At 37.3% G+C, this 25,516-nt stretch overlaps 1 protein-coding gene across 1 annotated transcript; it reads right to left on the bottom strand.

Annotated features, from left to right (window-relative positions):
- LOC140764848 (serine/threonine-protein kinase STY13-like) lies at positions 1-25,516 on the bottom strand. Its single transcript, XM_073103662.1, has 6 exons — positions 24,810-25,516; positions 24,555-24,687; positions 24,270-24,465; positions 883-1,007; positions 640-798; positions 1-551 (listed from the first exon to the last, which is right to left on the bottom strand). Exons 1-6 carry the CDS (start codon positions 24,938-24,940, stop codon positions 237-239), a joined length of 1,059 nt encoding a protein of 352 aa, XP_072959763.1. The 5' UTR covers positions 24,941-25,516; the 3' UTR covers positions 1-236.

Here is a 25,516-nt window from a genome sequence, read left to right as displayed (position 1 = left end):
TCCAGATAAGTTCAGTGGTCATACTGCATAAAATCTGCCTAAGGAATACTCCATACCCTCAGAAACAAGTGTTTTCCAGTATTTTACATTCTTTAAGCAACTATATCAAGTGTATTATCGAACACTGGTCAAAGGTATCAGCACTTATCAGAATTACAACCCTGACTAGAGAAGGAATTGCCAACAGCAGGAGTACAATGCCATTTGGATGGCATTCCCTTCAAGAATTTAGAACACTAGTAGCATTGGCTGAAGCAGAAAAAGATCCCCCTTGACCCATCCTCCAAGTTGGCCTTTGGAGTGTCACCAATGTCGTCTCGAATAGCCATCAGTGAACTTGTACCAGGAGATTCAGGTGGCAAGATTGCATTCTCTGAACTAAATACACGAGGAGGGATCATGGGTTCAGGTGGCTGGAGAGTGGAGAGGTAATGCAGAAGCATCTGCACTATTTGGCTAAAGTTCGGTCTGGCATTTGGGTCCTCTTTCCAGCAAGATGTTAAGATCATCGCCAATTCCTCGGGGAGGTCATCTGCACTTGGCCTGATGTTCTGAAGTAAACATGGGTTGATCTTTTGTCAGATAACAGAGTAAAAGGTTAAATTTTACAGAACTTCACTGTTGTAAGCAACAGTTTACTTTGAAAGCAGCAGCATAGGCGGCTTGCAGATTTGACATGCCTTCGAATGGGAGTCGATTGTGCAGCAGCTCCCATAGTACTATTGCAAAGCTGTATACATCAACTTTGTGATTGTAATGCTTCTTTTCTCCATGCCTTAGGGTGACAGTGCTGTATAACTTTATAAATATTCAAGATTGCATTAAAAAACCAAATAAGAAATTATGAAAATAATCCTAGTTACAAAATGCACTAAGAGAGACCTCTGGGGCCATCCAACGATATGTTCCTGTTTCAGCGGTCATCATTTCGGTTAATGTCTCCTCTCTTGCCAAACCAAGGTCTACCAGCTTGACTGTTCTCAGGTCTGCAGTCAATAGCAAGTTCTCTGGAAACAATAAAACAATTTAATCACAAATTACTTAATGCTCTGAAAAGCATGCCTGTAATTAATTATGAAGACAAGAACAAATTTGATGAGTACAAGGAATAAAGGAAATTGAAGCAGACCTACTAGAAATTATTACATTAACCATGATAGAATTCAGATTCCAAGCATTCTTCCTGATACAGTCGTCCAACTGGTATTGAACAAATTATTCTACAAAAAATAACTAAAAATGTCTTTTCGTCCTTGAAGATATCATTCTAACAAACAACAGTGTTATCAGGACTTCAGCTTTGAATTCACTGAAGAAGCTCATGAGAATAAAAGCATCTTTAACACATTTGACAGGTCATCAGGACGAAAGGACTGCAGAAATTTTCGTTTACTAATAAATCTGTACTCTGGAGGTAAATAATCACCTTTACCTCAGAAAGTAATGCATCTTTGATGCTATGGTATGAATTCCTACCATGCAATGGGTTGTTCCACGCACCATAAGAGCATGTGACATGATAAAAATTAGGTGGAAGTAACTAAAGTCTCACATGTTGTTTCATGCATCCTACACCTTGCAAGTTTGCAAGCCATAATGCTTGGCCCACAATGCACAATATTTGATCCTAAATGCATTAGATGAAAGTCATCAATCAAAGTGTAACTCTTTTCTACATAGTTATCAGAATAGGATCAAATATTGATCTAGTTAGAGGTAGGGTTACTGAGTAATTGATTCAACCAGTGTTTCACCCAATCAGACGACTGGTATTTTAGTAAATATTTTAAGAAATTTAAATAATATATAAATAGTTCTAAAATCTAGATAATTCTATAAATGAAAAACATTATCTATAAACGTAGTATAATTGTATTTCTTCTATTACTAACCCATTTTGACTAATCTTTATGCTTAACAACATCAAATCCGAAGCACTGAACTTATTCAACAGCAGATACCTAGACCACAATGGAAAGAACGTATAATAGCATGTCTTTTCTCAAAACTTATGTTGTTGTATAAATATAATCATATGTTTTCCCAAGTCAAAGACTTTGCACCTTTTCGAGTTCTGCTATAATTTGATGTATATATGTATATATATATATATATATATATAATTATATAAAGTTATAGAACAAACTGTTTCTAAGGTAGAAACCCATCATATTGTTTTCAACAGAAAGTCTGTTTGCTAATTTATTTACAAATACGTATTAATGAAATCAAAACAAATATAATCGGAGATTGAGATTTATCTATTGATAAGTAATAAGCAAGAAAATGGAAGATCCAAAAGAAAGCTGCGGAATATTGTGCCAACTGGCTTACAAAGAAAATTTGACACTTTACACTTCATGAGAACAATTATTCTGTACTTTCTTGTTTCCAATACTATCTCCGATAGTGCGAAGCCATGTAAGTGAAGTTCCAACTCTTGCTCGGTATCAATAATTTTGATTAATTGTAGATGTGCTCCTAATATTTTATTTCTTTTTCCTATGCATCAATAGTAGATAAACCTGCAGCTTTGTATTGTCAAGGAGAAAGGTTAAGTTATGAATCTCAAGTAACTGAATTATTCAGTTATCCTATAATGGGAGATCATAGTTGAATTAGTCCCTTCAGAGTTTATAACTTAATATCACTGATTTAAGAAAGTATAGCTCTAGTACAAATGGTGTGTGACAATTAGCCAACCTTGGCACTTGGGTTTCCATTGAGGTCAATGCAATCATAGCCTTAGTCCTTATCCTCGTCTTGATCAACTGTGTAGCAAAAAATAGTAAAGAAGCTATATTTAATGGTTGGCCAAAGGAATATCTACATCTAGGAATCACACTGATAGGGTTGCAGAATGCACCATGCTTCAAATGAAGGAAGAGAACAGCCTTTCGTGGGAAAATAGATGAAGATGGTCCAAATAAATAATAAAACAAATGGATACTCAAACCACTCAACATTAACTAAATTGAGTACTTGACTTAAATATGTCATAATAGACAAATTGATGGCTCCTCTATAATCTAAATTGTGCAAAGATCTATATGCTCTGCATTAAATACCTAGCCTAAGTCAAAATCACATCATATCATGGTATGGAACTTGAACTTTAGTAAATAATGATTCTTCTTCTGGAATTTCCAATTTCTAACTATCAAAACCCTTAACTCCAGCAATTTACATAAAAAACTCAGTAACAAAGTGTTGGGGATATGGCTCTCAGGCACATTGCCAACCTCTAGTTCAATTGAAATTGAACAAGTGCATGATTTTATTCAGTTGCCCAATTCAACAACCAGTCTACTGATATCTCCAATTTCTCTTTATTTTGGTTGAAATGACCCTTCCTTCAAACTACCAAATTTTCTGATCTCAATTAATCCTTGTCTCAAACATGTTAATTCAGGTTTAGAAATGTTAACAGGAGTTGATTATTTTCTCTGGTTTAGGAACTTTCAATCTTTCTGATCATCTGAGTCATCTGATTGATAAGAGACTTTACTAAGTGAGATCCTTCACGATGGGCTCTTCTGGCCTTAATCAGCGAGCATAGAATAAGATTCCTTCTTAAGGCTCTTTTTGCACTTTCGTAATTCATAATTGATGAAATTAATGTAGTCATAGATTTTTTTTTTCTTCTTCTTGTCTGGAACAACTTGTTACGAAACCACCCTTTGAAAGGCTGAAGATGACAATGATATCTTTCAAAGGATTGCCATGGCTGTCAGTATGCTGGTACGTTGCCAAGGCACACCAATGGTACTCCAGCTCCATATCGATATGTGCTGTCACATGCTGACATGTGCCATTGCTTGTATTGCTCGTATCGTCTAATACATGCAGGATATTGACTGGAACGTCCTGAGTGCCATCTTTACCTATTTTGCTTACTCAAAGAGTACCCTTTTTGAGATCTCTTTGCTTGTAGGTTTATTTCCCAAACCAAAAAGAAGAAAATGAGGAGAAAGAAAGGCCTAGGAAAGAAGGTCAATCCAATGATGGGAGGAGCTTCAAATCTCATCAAAAGATATATTTTCTTATTTTCTCTTCCCATTTTCTGTGGTTCAAAAACCAAATCCAAAATTAATCATCTTAGATATAGTAAATTGAAGCTAGATGCTTGGATCTATCATTTGTCAGAATCATTCTATAAAGATTTAGCATTTTGTACTAGACCTTTGTGAAATACTCTTCAAAACATAGAAATCAAAGGGAAAGGAAAATTATTTGATAGTATATATTGAGTCTTTCTATTTGACTATTACTATGTTTAGGTATAAAAGACAATAAAATAAAGCTAACTAACTAACTCAATTTGACTTGACTTGACTCAACTGACTTGACTAACTTAACTCATGTGATCAGATTATAACAATGATCTTGCTAAAATCTACATCAAAATATTGAATTTTAAGAGGAGTGATTCACATAAGGTTCCACACTTCAAATCAGCTAGTATAATGGAACATGATGGCTAACCGGAAGCTCTAGCACAAAACTAGCACTGAAGGGACTGTAATGGCATTGGTTATTGTTCTCATTGTCAGCCATGGTAAAAGAATCCTTAAGAGTCTGGAAGCCAGACAAGAGGGTAGCGAATTAGGGTTTTGATGCAGTGAAAATAGTGTAAGGTGAAAAAGGAAACATGAAAGAAGGGAGATAGAAAAGACATTAGAAGAGACAAAATATCATGGAAAATCCTTAGTAAGGCCTTACAATCTGTAATGCTTCACATGAAGTAAAAAGAGGAAGAAGCCTTCTTGACAGAAATTCTTGCTCAAAGAACATAACCATCGTTAGAAGAGTATCTTACCATTATAGATACCATTAAACTTAATTAACTATTAACTAAATGATCCAAAACACCTTAAATAGAACCCAAATCAGTCCCAAATCCAAAATTGTGAAAAATTACATAAAATAGAGTGCAACAAAAAAATGAAGAAAGGAGAAATGAAGCAGGTAATATCACTGGCAGAGCCAGCGGGGCAAGAGGGGGCAACTGCCCCTCTATCTACTTTAATGTTATTATTTAATTATTATGGTGAGTTAAAATGTTTTATCCTATTGTTTGAATCTTGTGATTAGTTGATTACTAATCTATGTGCGCTCATATACTTGAGTTAGAGATAGATATATAAAAATTAGTTTTGATCTCTCTTTCATTAGTGTCAAAGTTCTCGTTTAATTATTGAATGGTGGGGCGCATATAAATTGGTGATATTAAAATTTAATTTATGATTATGGACTAAGGATTAGCATATGCCTTATATTAAAAAACTATAACTTTTAGTAAATTTTAAGAAAATAGGTATTATTTTATTAATCATTAGATATAATTAGTCTAATCTAAGATCTTACTTAACTTTGATGCTCTTGTATCAATCATGGATCTATGTGATGGCTGAGATGCCCGAGAGTAAGCATGTTATAAAATAAGAATAGCAAAATTCTAAGGAATAAAATTTTCTTGTGCAAATTTAAACAACACCGACCAAACGTTTATTCTCATGTATTTGCAAAGATATAAGCATAAATGCAGAAAAGCCACTCCATAGAACCATATAATCATATCATCTACTAAAATTAACATAGGGATAATCATAAATGGCTGTGCTAGTTAGCACGCCCCGTGCTAGTAATGGCACGGCACTTGGCGCGGGTTGTGCTGGTGGCACACCTCCGCGCTGAGCCATGTTGAACCCACATGCCGATCATTGTGCCATATGGAGCTTTCTTTTTATTTCTTTTTATTTTCATCAATTATTATCAAATCAATTGATCAATTGATTATTACGAAAGTTTAGATAAAATTGATGATGATAAGACTAAAGATGATAATGATGGTGTTGATGATGATGATGATGATGATGATGATGATGATGATGATAATGATGGTGATAATGATAATGATGAAACTCAGTCGGGTAATGGTGATAAAAGAGATGAGACATATATCCCTATTACACAACTTTCTCATAGACATTATTTTTATAGAGGGTTTGAGTCATTAGGCAGCTGGACATTAGGAGAGGTGCACCCACAGGATGATATGAGTTTATCATCATTACCAACATATCAATTACACCCACTAGAACCACAACACCCTTATTATACTCTATATTCACAATCTGCATATGCTTATGGTGTGCCTATGCCTATGCTGGTGCTGGTTATTTCCATGCATATTCAATATTCATATCATATCATAAGAGAATTACAAAATTCATATTTGTATGAAGATTATGTAAGACATTACAACAAACAATACTATAAGTGGATGAGTTTTGAAGAATATAGATAGTATTTAATGCAATATTCTCGCGTTATTCTTATGTCGGCAAATGAAGTCTTTGATCCTCCTTGTCATTCTACATTCAACTAAATATTAGTTTTAATTATTAAACAATTATTATTTAATATTGTGTTCAATTTTATCATGGAGTATTCAATCATATTATGAAGTGTTCAATCATTAATATTAGTTTTAATGAATATATTCAATCATATTATGTATTAAATAATATTAATATTTTACTATTGTTTTATCTTTAATAAAATAGGTTATTTACAAAAATAATCTAAAGATAAAACACTATAATGTAGGTTTTAATATATATATATATATATATTTAAACAAAAAATCAAAGATTGACATACTGAAGATCTAAAATAGGTTATTTACAAAAATAATCTAAAAATAAAGCACTATAATATAGGTTTTAATATATATATATATATATATATATATATATATATATATATATATATATATTAAAACCAAAAATCAAAGATTGACATACCGAAGATCTAAAAACATCTCTAATTATCTTAAAAGGTTTATTAAAAATATTATAAATATGTGCTAGTGGCATGTAAAGGCGTGCCACTAGCATGTCCCATGCCAACGGGCATGTGATATTGGCACGACCATCGTTGGGTATAATTTAAAAGTATCCCTATATGGCACTGTTCACTTTCTTCTCCCTTTTGGAGATGAAAAGGGAGTGATTTCCTGTTAGAACCAGAAAAAATAAATAAATAAATAAATAAAATTAAAAATAAAAATAGGGGTTGAGAGAGGAGGGTGCACGTGCTCTGCACGTGCTCTGCACGTGCAGCCCCTCCCCTCTCCCTCTCCGGCACACGACTAGGTGCAGAGAGAAATTGCGCCTAATTAGGATTGGATTAAGTCTGGATTTCCCTTCTAATCTATAAATTAAACCCTAATTCTTCTAGAGAGCCCTCGTGGCTCTGATTGACGTCGACTTCGGTTTCGGCCGTCAATGGTAAGTTCACCTCCACCTCGTGAGGACGACAGAGAAAGAGTGAGAGAGAGAGGGAGAGGAGAGGTTGAAGGTGGTCGTGAAGGGCTCGCCGATGAGGGGTCACCAGCAAGGGTCGCCGGCAATCACCCTCTCCCTCAGTCCTCTTCTCGCATCGGTCGCGAGAAAGGAGAGAAGGGGTTGGCTGGGCTCGGGTTTAACCCGAGCCAACCCCTTTTTAATTAAGTTTGGGTTCGGGTCGGGTTTGGATTTCGGATCCACAGACCCGACCCAAACTAGTTAATTTTGGGATGGGCTGCGGGTTGACCCGTAGCCCAATCCATTATTTTGGTTGGGCCTTGGCCCAGCCCAATTAGCTCATTTTCTAGAATGGGCCGGGCCAGCATTAGCCCAGCCCAATCCAATGGGTGAATTTAAACCCATTTTAGTAATTTTTGGTTTTTAAATTTTAAAAATAGTGTTATTATTCAAATTAAAATTTTGATTATTATTTATTATTTAAGGTGGTGATTTTTAGTATGTGAGCTAGAGATTTGAGATTTCGGTTGTCTTGCCTAGACTCAGGTGAGTGGGTTCACTCACATGTTTATTTTATTGTATTTCGTATCTTTGTCAGACTATGTAAATTTTCTGTGTACAATTTATTTATTTCACCCTTATGTGTAAAAATTAAATTGTTGCAATTTCTGTGTGCAAATCTATTTATTTCATCCGTACGTACGAAAATTTAATTGTTATATTTTCTGTGTGCATTTAATTATTATATTCAGTGCATCACCATACTTCGTGCAAATATTGAAATTTGTGAAAAAAAAAATGACTAGTATTGGTACGACTTAGAGAACAGTTCCGGTATAAATCGTTTGTGATTTTCCGTGGTGACTCAAGTCTATCTGGGAGTCCAAGGGAAAGTCTTAAATTAGATCACTACGGTGACTTTCTTAGGTGACTCTGGCGGGATTAGGGAACAGTCCTAAGATGAATGAAAAAATTTCCTAGGTGACTCTAACTTCTCTCAACGATTAGAGGAAAAGACAGAGTGTGTTGATCACAGGGTGATACCCTCTGATGACCCTAACCGGATCAGCTATGAAGAAAAGTCCCGAGCGTCATCTCAAGGTGACTTCTAATTGATATGGATCCATAGAGTTTAGACCCATTGAGACATATGACAGTATAAATATTAAAAGATGTTAATATATTGAAAACGTGCAAAGTTACAAGTTGTAACATCTCTCTATTGTTATCATTGTTATTATTTAGAGAGCATGTCTATTATATATTGTTATGGATATTGTTGCTTTTAGTTTAATTTATTCAGCATTAATATGATTTAAAATTTATTTGGTTTTCGAGTGCATTCCACTCACTGAGCTATAGTTGTTGGCTCATGGGTTCTATTTTTTTTTTTTCTGGTTCTGACATTTCCCTTGACAATTTCGTCAAGAGAATTCATTGTAAAATCCGAGTGCTTCCCCATTTAAACCTTGCAAATTTTCTCTTCAAGGAGGATCCTTCCCTTTATCGTTTTTTTCTTCCTTGCCGAGTGTTACCATCGATAAAGTCGATCATTGAGGTGTCACCGAAGTGAGCGAGTAACACCAAAAGAATTGCAAGTGAGTTCTTTTCCACTCCGTATGATTAATTTCAATTTAATGAGTAATTAGTGGTGTACCTAGCCTCATCGTCGTTCCGGCTAGCAACCCATTGTCGCCGTCAATGTCGATCGTCTACCACCTTCTAATCAGGACCTTCTCCGTGAGGATTTCCATAATTGCCTACGATTGCTACTTTAGTACCCTTGTTGGGTGGAGTAAGCTCCACTGCAGCCAACGATTGTCGAGGAAGGGGCTCTTGTCGTCAGTCATCCCAATCGGCCAACCTTCACCTTGTGTGGGATGCATGGAGCCTATGGGTTCCTCCAATGTGAACTTGGTGGACCGTCAGCGACGGAGAACTCCGACAACCTCTTCTTTTTTCAGAGGGTTAGAGAAGATGACATGGTTGGGATCTAAAGGTCCCAACTCATGAGCATTCTAATCCAAACCCAACTTAGGGTTTGGGTGAACTAGGTCTGGGTTTGGGTTAGACCCAACCCCTATTATTATTGGGTTTGGGCCTTGGCCCAACCTATTTTAGATTTAGGTGGGCTACAGGCCTGCTCACGACTAAGTCCTTGGGCTTTAGTTTTTGACCTATACTTTTTTATTTAAATCTAGAATGTTGGTTTATTGATGAATTTAAGTATGTATTTATTAGAGTAAAGGTCAAGAATTTCACTTGTATTCTTGATTCAAGCTATACCAAGTAGACCTTTGGTGACTGAATATACTCTCGCATTTATCTTCTCATATACCAATAGCATGATATTAACATATTAGAATTGTGCAAAGTAATTGTTGACCATAAACAGCTAGTATTTACACAAATTATAAAAAGGTAGGACTTTGAGAACAGGCTAAGGCTAGATATTATTCTTCACGCATTTCTTTATGGTAACTCAAGTTTACCTTGAAGTCCAGGGAATAGATCTATACCTAATCAGCACATGATCCATTTAGATGACTCTAGCGCGGTTAGAGAACAGTTCTAGGCTAGACCAAAAATCTCGTAAGGTAACTCTAATCCTTCTCTATTATTAGTGAAAAAGACAAGTTGAGTTTATCACATAACGACACCTTCTGTTGACCCTAATTGGATTAACTATAAAGAAAAAACTCAAACGTATCTTGAAGTAACTTCTAGTTGATGTGGATTCATGGACACAATTCCAAACTGAGACAGCTGACACTATTGAGATTGAGAATGTTTACAAATAAAATAGAGCATGATATTAGCTTATAAATTGCATCTTTGTGGCTTATACTTATTATTCATCTTATAAACTTGCAGCTATTTTTATTAAATATTGAGCTTTGGTTAATATCTCATATTAGATGCTAGTGAGGGTGGCAAATAAACAAGGGAACCAGGACTCTACCTCTATTAGAATTTTGGCCTTCACACTTTCATATATAATACTGAGTTTTAGTTTCAAATTGAAAACCTAAATGATGCCTTGGTGATATTTAGAAGACATTGATTGTATAATTTAGGTATTTTATGTCTTTGACGGTTTTTGAATTAGAGTTATTAAATAAATTTTAAATTTCATTATATTATAGATAATTAATTACAGTGTTTTTCAAACCTATTGAGATACATGGCCAATGATTCCTATTTTGGATCGTGACATTCATTATTTTGAAGCATCAAACTCATCTATAAGATGTTCAACCAAAACTCCAGTTTGTGATTAAACTATTTCAAACTCCTTAAGAACATGACAATGGAAATTCCTAGGAGTCCTACTAGATCCGTGATCTCCAACATTAATATCACCACACTCTCAAATGTATAAGAGTCCAATACCTCTAGGACACGACTAACTAAGAATCCTATGTATTTCGCATATGGCTCAAATGACAAACAAAAATACCAACTCTAAAATGCCCAAAGAATTTCTAATGCGATAGAGAAGATTCATTTTATTTGATTTAGACTTCAACCAATAGTTTAAGCATTCGTATATCATTGAAAGACGTTTCTACAACTTAAATAAATATCAACAACTAAAAGTTGGCTTGACACTTAGATCACATATCTAATCAATTATTTTGTCATGTACGTGTCTGCACTGGTCAAATATGAACCACCCCTCATTAAAAACAACCAACACGTAACCCAAGCCCCATTTCCCAACACGTTGTCAACTGGAGAACAATGAAGCATAGATACGGACACGACACGATATGGACACGAACACGACACGATACCACATGGCAACATGGCAAATTTTGAAAATATAGGACACGAACACAACATAGGACTTGGCGAAATAAATAAATAAATAAATAAAAATATATATATTATTGATATATTTAAAGTAAAAGTTTGCAATCTAATAGTGTTAAATACACATACATCAAGCTATAAAAACTACGAAGTATCATTCAAAAAACTAAGAAGTATACATCAAACTGTAAGAACTAATTTAAAAATAAGAATAAATTAAAAGACAATCAAAAGTGTACAAAATTCTAAAAAAGTATCAAATTATCATTACAAGCCCCAAAAGTGTAAAACATGTCCAACTGTCCAAGTAACTAAGTTCCACAGAAGTTTAAAAACTAACAATCATTACAAAATAGCAACATAAGGTAGATCATTCATCTTCAACTGCCTCATTGCCTTCATCAACAAACATTATAGTCTCCAAATCCGATTCATCAATTGAGAGATCAGCAAACTCTAACATTCCTGCACCATTAAAGGAATCATAAGAATCTCCTCCGACATCCCACATCTTAGTCTCTTCTCTCAAATAATCTAAAGACCTCCTTGATAGAAGACGACGATTAGTATACACATATACTAAATCTTCAACTCTCTGTGGAGTTATCGTTATCTTGTTCTTTTTCAATGAATGGATGAAAGAATAGGTGCTCCAATTCCTCTCACATCCTGACGAAGAGCAAGGTTGCCTAAGTAACTTAAGTGCTAAATTCTAAAAAATATGAGCAGAAGCACCATGAGCAACCCACCACATGTTTGAATCAAACTCATTTCTATCTGCTATTGAATCATACTCAGCAAAACTTTTGGTTGATGTGGAGAAACCAGTATACTCTTGGTATGCTATTTTTCGTTCTTCTGCATTTGAAAATAACCTTTTTAAGCATTTATTTCTCATATTAGAAATTTTCAAATCCTTATGCGATGGTGCACGATTTGGATCCTCTTGAATCCATGATGAGCTATAATATCTATTAATATAATCATCTAATTAGTAAACAATAGCAATGAAAGAACAATCGAATTTTTAATCATAAGAATGAGGACTATAGAAATTAAATTAACCTTGGATTCAAAGAATGTGCTAAGCAATGTAATGGTGTATTGCTTTTGTCCCATCTATCCATTAGGATCTTGTGCACCACTGAATAAAAAATAGATTCCTCGCCTTCTTTCTTGTTTTCATGCCTAAATATGACTATCTTCACCTTTTCAATCATTCTATCCCACATTTCATATATCAAATATAAGAATGGTTTATCTGTGTCTGCAACCCGTAGCATACTATATATAGGCTCTGTGAAAGCAAGTATATATTCAATTTTATCCCACCAAATGTCATCGAAGACTTTATCTTTAATAAATTGTGTTTTGCCAATATAATCTTCCCTATAAGAACTTCATTTATCACTAATTACCATTGATTAAAGACCCTTCTTGATCTTTTTAAATCTTTTCAACATTATAATCACCGAAGTAAAACGAGTCTCCGCAATAGCAAGCAATTTTAAGTTGACAAATTCATTAAAAATAGCCAACCTCATTGAATGTTGCATGATGAAATTTTTTATGCACATTACATCCCCTGTAATTACTGAAATCTAGCTACACTTATCAAACACAATCTCATTTGCCTTAGTGTTTTTTGCTATATATATGTTCTTCAAAGCTAAGTTGAGAGTATGAACTACACATGAAGTCCAAAAAATGTGAGAAAACCTTGCTTCAAGAACCACCCCTGCTTCCTTACAAATAGATGCATTATCCGTAACCACTTAGACTACATTATGAGGTTCAACCTCTTCAATGATTTTATTGATCAAATTAGAGATAAAAAATTTGTCTTTATATTCTTCTTCACAATTCACAGCCCTCAAGAACATAGGCCCACTCTCAATCACCGCTAAAAATTTTATAAGCAGTCTCCTCTGTGCATCAGTCCAACCATCACATACAATACTCAGCCCTTTCTCCCCTCATGTGCTTCTAATAGGGTTTAGCAACATTTCAATATTTGCTCTCTTGTTGTAGTGTAGTTTTCAACATATTATAGCTAGGGGGCACAAATCCAGAAATATTATTATTTGCTGCAACTTGAAAGGCTCTAACATAGTGAGGGTTCCTTGCCAGATGAAAAGGCAACTCGGCTGAATAAAACATTCTTGCAATCTCACAATATAATTGATTGTGAGCACCAAAATTAAATAACTTCTCAATAGGTGTCATTGCTGTTACTCTTTTTTTCTTGATGTCCCTCCCATATCAAAACTACACCTCCAACTAAGCTACTAGAAGATGCCACTTGTCCAAATTTTGGCAAAAGAATTTGTTTAGGCATCGAATTTTTAATTCTCAACTCGGCCATATCAACAACCATTTTCATTTCCATAACATGTTCACTACTCACTTTTGAACAACCTCTAATTCCATGCCCACTAATTTTCAGCAAATGAGTCTTTACTCTATAATATGATCCCTTGTAGACTTGTTGACAATAATTGCATCTAAAATTATGATTTGCTCCACCTTCTCATAATTTCTCCATCTTGGTAACATATCTCCACAAAAAAGTATTATCATCCATAGAAAATGCAGTATTTTGACTAGAATTAGGACTATTTTCAGTATTCATTTTTCTTCAACCGTAACAAAACTACATTAGTAAAGAGATATGTATTAGCAGATTAACAATTTAACAGATAGAGAAGCTTTAATATAATTTAACAATTTAATAACAGAAATTAAAATAACTAAAATAAATTAAAATAATTTAAGAAAGAGAGAGTGAGATAGCGAGAGAGAGAGAGAGACAAAGAGAGAATGAGAGAATGGGAGGGAGGAAGAGACAAAGAGATAATGAGAGGGAGGAAGGAAGAGACACACAGAGAGACAGCGAGAGAGAGAAAGACAGAGAGAGAATGAGAGAAAGGGAGGGAGGGAGGGAGGAAGAGAGAGACAAAGACAAAGAGAGAGAGACAGAGAGAGATAATGAGAGAGATAATGGGAGGGACAGAGGGACAGAGAAAGAGAGACGGAGAGAGAATGAGAGAAAGGGAGAGAGGGAGGAAGAGACAGAGAGAGAATGAGAGAGAGAGGGAGGAAGGAAGAGATGAAGAGAGAGAGACATGGAGGGAGGGAGGAAGAGACAGAGAAAGGCAGAGACAGGGAGAGAGAACCTATGTCCTTGCCGTGCTAAGCTCGTCGCGCTCGCTCAACAGCTGTCGGCCATCGCGCTCGCTCAGCAGCCCGTCACGCCTTGGATCGTTGCTCGACAGCTGTTCGAGGGTTTTAAGGCTTCGATCGGACGATTCGTCATTCAATAGTGAAGGTGAGAATGACAATTTGGGTTTTAGGTTTTATTACGGGGTTAACATTTGACCAAACCCGACCTGACCCATTAAACATTATCTAAAATACCGCCTGTGTCCCAACAGTGTTCGATATTTTTTTTTTGGAAACTCCGAACACATGTTGGACACAGACACCTCCTCCTGGGAGAGGTGTCTATGCTTCATTGCTGGAGAACAACTCAAAGATAAGATACACAAAAGAATTGGTAGTTTCTATGAGAAGCTATAAACCTGAAATCAACTATCTGAAAGTTGGTGTTAGATTCCAACGAAGCAAACTCATACAAATTTTGACATGAAAACAAATAGATGTAATTGGTGGAAAAGTGATTTACCGCTTCTCTTGCAATTTAGGCTCATTAGATCAAGGTACAATACCACTTAAAAGTTTTCTAGACAATTGCTTAGACAAGGAAGAAAGTTGACTACTTTGATTTAGGAACTTGTCTTCATCTCTAAGGAAAAATAAAGTGGAAGAGCCAAAAGAAGATTAATTTCAAAGTATTGTGAATATTCCTTTATCAAATGTTCATTTTATAATTTACTAGCCATAACTGTATAGCAGCTCAAAGTCCATAGCAACTTCTAGAACTTCCAGAAAGGACATCTTCTACCAACTAGTCACAGAATGTGAAATGGAGTAAGAGAAGACTCCAGAACTAATGAAATTTATCCTGTACCAACTTATTTAATTATACAGCTAGACAAACATCTCTGTGGGCAGGAGGAAGAACAAGGAGAAAGGCCAATAATGTAAAGATAATCCAATCATACTGGGTATAAGTATAACTTCATTCTTGCTGAAATTTATCTCAACAACAAGAGACTTCTCGTTGTTCAGATGTTTTCTTTCAGCAGCCAGTTATTCAGAAGTGCTTGCTAATTAAGCAAAGTATTCACTTTGATGCAAATGTTCATGAAAAAGCTAGAGTAGCCTGGTACCAGAAAGAGACGTACACAACGAGGTGAATCATGTCATGTATAACAATATTGTTCTCATATCAATTTGATGCTCTACCCTTGTAGGACAGGTTTAGGGAAAGTACTGGAGCAGGGAAGACATATGTAGGACCACAAATAGAGGCCAATAATATCAATCAAATAAGATTTTAGGTTCAAACAAACACTGATTTACATGAAGAAAATACAGGTGATTGTTTTGATCTTATGAACTTAAAGCTCGATTTCTGAAACAAGAAATCACCGATACAGGGTAAACTAGGGATTGATTTACTGCAAATGATGACCTGCAGTAGAACAGATATCCACTACTAGAATATGACAATATGCTCAAATCAATATAAAAGGATGAGCAAATCTGACTTTGGTTCAAGCAGGTTTCTTTTTTAATTTTCTGCAGTAAACAGAAGAAAACGAGAAAGGAAATAAAAGAGAGATAAAGAAATCAAAGGATAAGGGAAGGGAATAAAACAAACGAAGAAATAAGGATTTCACACAGGATCCTTGCTCATGACATGAAGACCATATAGATGCCCGCCAATACACCCACATACCATATATGTGCTATGGGGACCTGGGGTGAATTGACTGCTCATATGCTCCAGATGCTTTTCAGAAAATTGAGGAAAAGCATTATGGTACTGCCCAATCAAGTTGTACCTAGTGCTCAATTGGCTATCTAGGCACCCAATTGATCACCTAGGGGGAAACTGCCTTTGGAAACAACCAAAAATAGGATCGAGCACCTTGGTTGCCACTGCACCTAAGGGACCTTTTGCTGACCCTAAAAAGATTAAAGCAATCATTGATCGGCCAGAACCTCGAAAATCCATGATGTGCGCAGTTTTTATGGCCTTGCTATTTTTTATCGATGCTTTATTTGAGGGTTTAGCACTATCATGTTCCCCATCACTACTTGCCTAAAGAAAGGTGATTTGATTGGACTAAGTCGGCAAGTAAGGCTTTTGAAAAAATTAAGAGAAGGATGATTGCAACACTTGTAATACGTCTTCTTGACTTTTTCAAAGTTTTTGAGGTGGAATGTGATACCTCAAGAATTGGGATTAGAGGTGTTCTTAGCTAGGAACGCCATTCTATTGCCTATTTCAACAAGAAATTAAATGAGGCCAAATAAAAATACTCCACATATGATAAAGAATTTTATACGGTTATTCAAGCTTTGCACTATTAGCGCTATTACTTACTTCAGCATGAATTTGTTCTTTATTCAATTCTTGAATTCTCAAAAGAAACTCAATACAAGACATGCTCGCTGATCAAGTTCTTATAGGAGTACATTTTTGTACTCCAAAATACAGCTAGGGTTGAAAATAAGGCAGTTGATGCACTTAGCCGATGGATTAGCTTTTTATCTGTCATTAGCGTCAAAGGCACTGGATTTGACAAAATACAGGAAGACTAGACATTTTGTCCTGACTCTGGAGAGATTGTTCTCATATTGTTGAGTGACCCAAACGTGGCTTTAGATAGTTATTCTCTCCAAAATGGTTACTTGTTTAAGGCTAACAAGTTTTGTATTCCTCGTACATCTGTATGCGACTTTTTAGTTTGGGAGATCCACGTTGGTAGCCTATTGGGTCATTAAAAATGTGATAAAATCATTGAAAAAGTTGAGCATCAATTTTACTGGCCAAGTCCCAAGTGTGACGTAGCAAAATTAGTTGGCCAATGTAGGATCTATCAATTGGCAAAACACTGAAAGCAGAACACTGGACTTTACACCCCGTTATCTATACCTGATCACCTATGGTAGGACGTGAGTATGGATTTTGTCCTTGGTTTACCACGTACCTTCAGAAAACATGATCCAATATTTATGGTCATGGATCGCTTCTCTAAGATAGCTCATTTCGTTCCTTGTGCTAAGACACTTCTCATATATTATACTTTTTCAATATGGACAAGTTATATGGTCTTCAAAAAACTACTGCATCTGACCGCATTGTTTACTTTATGAGCTATTTTTGGAAAACCTTATAACACATGGTTAGCACAAAATTAAAGTTCTCCATAGCCTATCATCTCCAAACCGATGATCAAACTAAGATCGTCAATCATAGTTTTAGAAATCTTCTACGATGTCTCTTGAGTGATCATAACAGAAAATAGGATGTCATTCTTCCTATAGCTCAATTTGCATATAGTAACTTCATCAATAAGTCTATAGGCATAAATCCATTTGAAGTTGTTCATAGTTTTAAAATATGCAAACCTTTAGATTTTTTGCTTATGCCATCTCGTGCTAGAGTCTCTGAGTTTGTCAAAACTTTTACACATCATGTTCATTCATTACATCAGGAAATCACTAAACGAATTGAAACAAGTAATCTTCAGTATAAAATACATGCCAACTTACACAAGCGTGCCAAAGAGTTTGATGTCACAGATCATATCATGATTCGTATCAGACCCAAACGGTTCCTTTCAAGACCTGTTCAAAAGTTGCATACTTGTAGTGCAAGACATTTCTAAGTTCTGAAACTTATACAGACTAATGCTTATGTCGTTGACATTTTCTCTAATTACGGCATTAGTTTTACTTTTAATATTAAGGATTTAGAGTCTTACAAACCACCTACAAATATCCCCACCAAACCATATGCTACACCTACTACTACTATTCCAAATATACTTGATACGCCACCAACCACTTCTCATTTTTCATCCACACTACAAGAAAAGATATAAGCTATTTTAGATGATCAAATAATATCTACTGCATAAAGAGTTCACCATTTTCTAGTTCGCTGGCAAGGTTGATTAAAGTCTATATGTACATAGATCACTCGCGAAAAATTACAACTTGATCCTGACATCTTGACGTACTACCAGAGCCGTCCACACCTCACTCGACTGGGTCACGTTTCTTCCACCTCGGGAGAGTTGGTATGAACACCACAATTTGTCACGTTTACTCTCGTAGGCACAAAAGAGTTGCACCCATGACTCTTTACTTAACGAGGATTTTGATTAGCCTTATAGAGCTATTTTTATCATTTTTATTTATTACGCTATTTTTGTAGTTTGTTTTGCTTTGCCTATATAAAAGCTTGTAGTCCTCCCTTTTTTGGTTAATGAATATTTGAAAGTTTTCACATATAGACTGTTTGTTGGTGAATTCCAACGTCAGTAGATTCCTACACCCTAGTTGATGGATTCCTCAAGTTTGATTACTTTAACTGTTTGTTCTTCTCAAATTTGCAATTAAAAAGTTTGTCTTGCATCAAAAGATCTTGCTGAACATTAGAGAGGCCCTATCTCTCATATGCAATTAGAAAATACAAAGGGAAAATCGTCGTCAAATCAGGATTCGAACTGAGGGCCCATAACGGGCCCGATTGGGTCTACTGTTAAGGAGCTGCTATCCCGATCCATTCAACGGGTCATTTACCACCACCATGTATTGAGCATAAAGATGAACATGGTGGCTATGTGGGTGCTCAGCCGAGAAGTCTATTGTTGCCCACGCCTACAAGGGCTGAATCGACACTGGCGTTCCACCGCAACTGAGTATGATATGTGGGCTGAACTCGATGAACCAGTGCCTCAAAGACTTCATCCAAGAGCTACTAGTGTGAACCATAGAGGACGAAAGACGTTCCAACCAAAGGATGAAGAATAAGTAGGCATTTAGGTGGAACCATTCGTCTCAACTTCTCTCGATTTAACAAGGCAATCCGCTCAATTGGATCTATTGAGCAGAAAAATTATTCGAGTACTAGTAAACACCAGAGGCCCAGAAGGTCTTATTGGCATATTTTTATCTTAAGGAAACCACCATTAGATGGTAACAAGCCTCCAATCGAAATCAACCATTCCGATCTTAGAACGAATTCTTAGAGATGATATGTGTTTGGTTTAGATCCTCCGATTACGAAAACTTCTAAGCCGCCCGCACCAAACTCACTCAAAACACTACAGTGAGGCGTATCAAGAGGAGTTCAAGCACATAAGTAACAGAGTCCAGGGTTTGACGGACTCGCAATTGAATAGCACTTCTATAAGCATCCTTTGATGGGACATCCAAACCAAGATGAACGCGGTCAAACCAGCTAACCTCCTAGAAGCTTTTTCTATTGGCCAAGTCATGGACAAGAAGCTAAGAAAGCTTTGAAATACAATGAGGTAAAGTTGGAATGATCGGAGACCAGAGCCACCACTCGGCAAACCACAACCGCACAAATGGTGCTGACTAGTTTGCCGAGGGCAGCAAAGGTTCACCCCCTTCCACAATTGATTCTAGACATAAGGGGACTTCTTGAAGCCCTTATTCGGTGACTTACACAAGCCTAAGTGAAAAATAGAAGAGCAAAAGGGCTTTGTTTCTATTTGTGACAAAAGGTACACACTGAGACACAAATGTGCTCAACCGGTGGCAACGATGATGGTGCTAGATGACACGAATGAAGTTGTAGAAGATGAACCAATAGAGGGGCAAGCCAGAAGGACCTTCATGAGAATTAAGAACTTTCGGAAATCAATGAAGAGATCCATGTTGAAATCTCCATGCATGCCTACACAAGTGCAAATGCACCAAGGGCACTCCGAATCGACGGGTTCGTGAAAAATCACACCATGTGAATCCTTATTAATACTGAAAGTACCAACAACCTCACAAATTAGCGAGTGGTCAAAAAAATAAGGATGACATTAGAGCTTACTCTAAGCTTTTATGTGGCACTTGGAGATGGTATGACACTCCGGGCTAATAATGTACATCGAGGGGTCATCATGAAGATTCAAGGCAATTCTTTCACCGTATATCTTCATTGCTTGGCCTTAGAGGAGCGCATAATGTGTTAGAAACGCAATGGTTGCAGAGAGCTTGAGTTCGATTACTTTTGATTTTTTAAAGATATGGATGGACTTCAAACGGAGTGGCAAACGAGTGTGGCTTGACGGGATCCAACCGTAGATTAGGGCACAATTGCACCCTATGATAGAGGTGCCCAAGGCCGGGTGCCATGGGCTCTTTATGCATATAGTTTAGAGCCTAGAGGGCCACAAAAAGGAAGAGGAAATGCCCGGTGGCTTGGCCCATCTATTGAAGGAGTTCAGCAAGGTCTTTACTGAGCCAACGGCATGCTGCTGGCTCAGCCACAAGACCACCCTAGGAGTTGAACCAACAAATGTACAACCTTATAGATACCCTACATACAAAAACAAAGATTACAGGATTGATGAAAGAGATGTTGGATGGCGGGATAATCCAACCAAGTCGAAGTTCTTACTCGTCATCAGTATTGCTTGTGAGGGAAAAGGATGGAACGTAATAGTTTTGCATGGACTATCATGCTCTCAAAGTCATAACTATGAAGGATAAGTACTATATTTCAATCATTGAAGAGCTTTTGGATGAACTTACGAGGGCCTCATACATTAGCAAGTTAGACTTGCGAGCCAATAAGTTAGATCTGAAAACATACACAAGAACGTTTTTTGCATAAATGACGAGCATTATGAGTTCAAAGTAAAACTATTTGGACTCACTAATGTCTCAGCCACCTTCCAGAGCTTGATGAATGACGTCTTTAGGATGTCATTGAGGCGGTACGATCTCGTTTTCATTGACGATATTCTTGTGTACATACAGTAGGTCATGATTGAAGCATCTCCTACACCTTCGTAAAGAGCTACAGAGTTTGAAAGAGAACAAGCTGAAAGTCAAGAAATCTAAATGCTTACAAGGCCAACCAAGAGTATAGTACCTTGGCCATATAATTTCAGTTGCTAGAACGGAAGCCGACTGATCGAAGATAAGAAGTATGGTGTAATGGCCGATACTGAAGACAGCTAGGGAGTTGCGGGGATTTCTTGGTTTGACGAGCTACTACCATTGCTTTGTGGCAAATTATGATAAGATTGCAGCACCTTTGACCTCACTATTGAAAAAGGGAGAATTTAAATGGTCTGAACTAGCAATAAGAGCATTTTGAAGAACTCAAAGCAACAATGACGACGATGCCAATTTTAGCGCTATCTGACTTCACCAAACTTTTCATGGTGGAGTGCGATGCATTGGGGGATGCTCGCTAGATGAGAAGACCCAGCTAATGTCGACCTATGAGCGAGAGATGCTCGCTATCATCCATATTGTCACAAAATGAAGGTCATATTTGATTAGGCAGCGATTTGTTGTGCGTACAAACCAGAGGAGTCAACGAATACACACATTATCACAACAAAGATGAGTGACGAAGTTGTTGGGATATGACTATAAGTTGATATATAAGAAAGGAACCAAAAATCGGCTTGCTGTCTTATCGCGGCCACCCAATTTGACTAAATTATCTTTGATTTTGGTCTCGATTTTTTCTTCTCTTTCAGAGGTAAGAGTAGCTTATTTGAAGGACCTAGAGATGGTACAGCTCATAAGCAAGATACAAAAAGAATCAGCAAGCTTCCCTAGACTAGAGGTGAAGAACGAGCTAGTCCTAAATCGGGGTTGGGTCCATACATGGACCAAGTCCGAATTGTGAGTCACCGTGATCCGCCACTTCCACAACACACCTGTGGTGGGCCATGAAGGGACTTGCAGGACCTACAAGAGGCTAACCCAAAATTGCATTTGGGTTAGGGTGAGAAAGGAAGTGCAAGCATACATCCGGCCTTGTGCAGATTTGACTAAACTAGTAGGGTTGTTGCAACCACTACCCTTTCTAGATCATATGTGAGAGGATGTGGCAATAGATTTCTTTGAAAGACTACCTTAGGTCAAAGAACACTCCGTTATCATGGTTGTGGTCGACCAATTGATGAAGAATATACACTTTTCAACTTTGTCACACCCATATATCGCTAAAAAAGTTGCAAAAATTTTTATGAAGGATGTGCCCCAATTGTATGCAATGCCTAAATCTACTGTTTTAGATCGTGACTCGATCTTTATGAGTCACTTTTGGCAACAATTCTTCAAACAGCAAGGAACTAAATTTAAGATGAGCTCGGCTCGGTGTATCATCCTCAAACTGACAAACAATCTGAAGTATTGAATCGCTGTCTTGAGCAATACTTAAGGTGATTTGTCGGGGAACAACCCAAGAGGTGGCTAGCTTATCTTCTATGTGCTGAGTAGTCTTATAACATGGCTTACCATTACCGCTATTGGGATGACACCATTCAAGGCGATCTATGAAAGAGCACCGCCTATAATGCGGTCCTATAACCAACCAAGCCAGCTAGATCGCACCAATGTCAACTTGGTGCTTTCGGAATGTGATAAGATTATCAAGCAGCTCAAGCTTCACCTAGCAGCAGCTTAGAACCAAATGAAACAAGCATCAAGATCGAAGTTCTAAAATGGGAGATTAGGTCTACATTTGGCTTCAATCGTATTAGCAAGTTTCGATGTAGCCTATTCCAAACCAGCAGTTAGGCCACCAGTTTTTGGGTCCATTTTAGGTCCAAGAGAAGGTGGGAGCAGTAGTTTATAGGCTGGACTCGTTTGATACCTCACGAGTTCACCAAATCTTCGATGTGTCTAGCTTGAGAGCCCAAGTTGAACCGGTGGAGCCAGTAGCGACGGATTTGCTTGAGCCGGAGTCGGAGTTGATCAAGCCTATATTGGAGCATTTCTTAGCACGAAGAAGGGTCAAACAGGATAGAAGATTAGTCATAGAGGTGCTGGTAAGCTGGTTTGGGTTAGACTTCGGATCAAACGACATGGGAGCCCAAGATGACGATGATTGACCGTTTTCCCAACTTTTCACTTTGAGAACAAAGTAAGAAAGAGCATTGCAAAGTCATGATTCGGATCAGAATGAACCACCTCGTTGATATTAAGCTCATAGCTTGAATCACTTATCTAGTTAAATATTTATTTCAGCACTTGGTTTAAGTTAATTTCGGCTTGTATTAGTTGATTGGTTTATTAATAGACCTGATACAATTTTGATTAATTATTGTGGTTTGGGTTAACATGCTTAGCCTCCAACATAAATTGTGGAATGCAACTTGGATTGAGCATGCTTGAGTAACCACACCTCCACCACATCCTGAACTCTATTAAAGACTTGCAACAACCACTAATCCAGAAATCTGCCTAGCTACCATTATTAATGGTATCGTCAGAGTCTAAACCCTATCCCTGACCTTATCTCCCCCCAACCCTGCCATGTCCACCTTCCTAGACCTCCTTCCCGTGGCCCATATCTGCCCTTACTCCATTAACCACATCCAAGCTCTTGGGCCCGACTTAATCCTCCAACCGATCTACCAACCTGAACCGCACCGCACCCGATCGCTAGCCGGTTTCTGAGAACGGTCTATAAAGTTGTATAAAGTCTTCATGAAATAGAGAAAACTCTGAAACTACTCAAGCTAACTCTTTATTTCAAAGAAAGTTTATAACAGGTATAAAATTTCAACTACTAGAGCTCCTGACTGTCTGAAAAGTTATTTGACTATCTTCATAGTCCACACACAACCAAGAAGATTGGTAAATATATCTTTCTCTTAGTAAATTTGTTTGCCTTTACCCTGAAAAATTTACTGCAGATATTTGATTAAAAAGCACTAATCACCATCCAAGCCATCTGTTCATCTAATCATTTGATTAGTATAGCTGGGAAATCAATTGATATTGCAGAGCCATTTAAAGAAGTTTCATTTCTATTCATTTGATTTCTTATAGGAACACAGTACTTCGTAAGATATGTACTCTTACAAACTGTAGGCAAAAAAGTTCAAAAGAAATGAAATACATAATAATTATAAACACTTAAAATCTGCTGAAATTTCAAGTGAAAAAGAAGCAGCATATGGTTCCCAACCAAGTCTCAATCAGCAAAGTGCCAGCATCGAAGAGAATTACCTGGCTTCAAGTCACGATGAATGATGCCATGAGAGTGTAAGCATTCCATGGCCCGAGCTATGTCCAGAGCAAAAACAACCGCTGCACGAGGTTCTAAACTGCGTGGCCTCATGTTCACCATGTACTTGCGCAGCGATCCCCCCAACAGAAGCTCAGTGACAACAACCATCACAGGCTCCTTACATGCTCCAATAAACTGCACAAGAATAGAATATCAAATTAAACTAGGGAGGACAAAGATTCATAATTCAGAAACAAATTGAAAAAAAATTGTGGCAAACTGACCTTGACAAGGTTCTTGTGCTGGACCCTAGAGAGCATGGCCACCTCTCTCACAAATCTGGATTCTCTCTTTGCCACTTCTTCAGGGGTGTCTCCCCTGTGCACAATCTTGATAGCAACATTCTGATTCTTATACCTATTCAGCATGCCAATCAACAAATAATGCACAGGAAACCAAAAGAGAAGAAAAGAAACTAGATAAACACAACGAATTCGGCCAAAGAGTGGAGACCAGTGCAAGGAAAAAAAATAACTTACTTGCCCTCATAGACCTTCGCGTGGGCACCTTCTCCAATCCTCGGACCAACAAAGAGCTGCTTCGGATCGATGAGCCACTTGGGATCTATGCGGGGAACTTCGCCGGCGACGAACCCATCTCCAGATTCCATCTCTAGAGCACTGGGGATGATCTAACATCTATGTACCTATCTATCTATCTCTACAGGAAGGAAAGCCCCCCCTACCACAAGGACCAACGGAAGAGAGCATGGATTGGAAGAGAAGAAGAAGTAGAAAAGGGGAAGTTTCCTACTTATTCTTGCTTCTAATTCTGGCCTTTTGGGAATGACAATGCTGAAGCGAAGGACATGGCCTGCTCTACTTCCCCAAGAGACCCACCAACAGATCAGATGAACTCCACCACTAATTTCTCACACAGGAACAGTGGAACTCCCCCTACCATCATGTCCCCATAAGCTGTGACAAAACCAAGTGCCACTTCCAACAGCCAGCAATCCTCTCTTCCCTCCCTACCTGTACTAGGAGAGAGAGAGAGAGAGAGAGAGAGAGAGAGAGAGAGAGAGAGAGAGAGAGAGAGAGAGAGAGAGAGAGAGAGAGAGAGTAGTGAATAGGCTTTGGGAAGAGGGGCAAAAGGCCCAAAAGGGAACTGGAAGATTTGACTTCCTTTTGGCAATGGGAGGAGCTCTGCAGGTTTGCAGCAGCTGAGATGAAAACCCACCTCAACC

The sequence above is a fragment of the Typha angustifolia genome, chromosome 1 (genome assembly GCF_048772165.1).
Source record: "Typha angustifolia cultivar Huaian chromosome 1, ASM4877216v1, whole genome shotgun sequence".
Classification (NCBI taxonomy): domain Eukaryota; kingdom Viridiplantae; phylum Streptophyta; class Magnoliopsida; order Poales; family Typhaceae; genus Typha; species Typha angustifolia.
The sequence above is the reverse complement of the archived record's forward strand: the minus strand, read 5'-3'. Positions and strand labels throughout refer to the sequence as shown.

What these genes read in the sequence shown, in the direction of transcription:
- LOC140764848 (XM_073103662.1), bottom strand. Translation starts at nt 24,940, where the DNA reads ATGGAATCTGGAGATGGGTTCGTCGCCGGCGAAGTTCCCCGCATAGAT. An exon ending in TCATCGTGACTTGAAGCCAG is followed by an intron (nt 1,008 to 24,269) that starts GTAATTCTCTTC and finishes TATTGTTTCCAG; the next exon opens with AGAACTTGCTATTGACTGCA. An exon ending in CCTATGCTGCTGCTTTCAAA is followed by an intron (nt 552 to 639) that starts GTAAACTGTTGC and finishes TGTTTACTTCAG; the next exon opens with AACATCAGGCCAAGTGCAGA.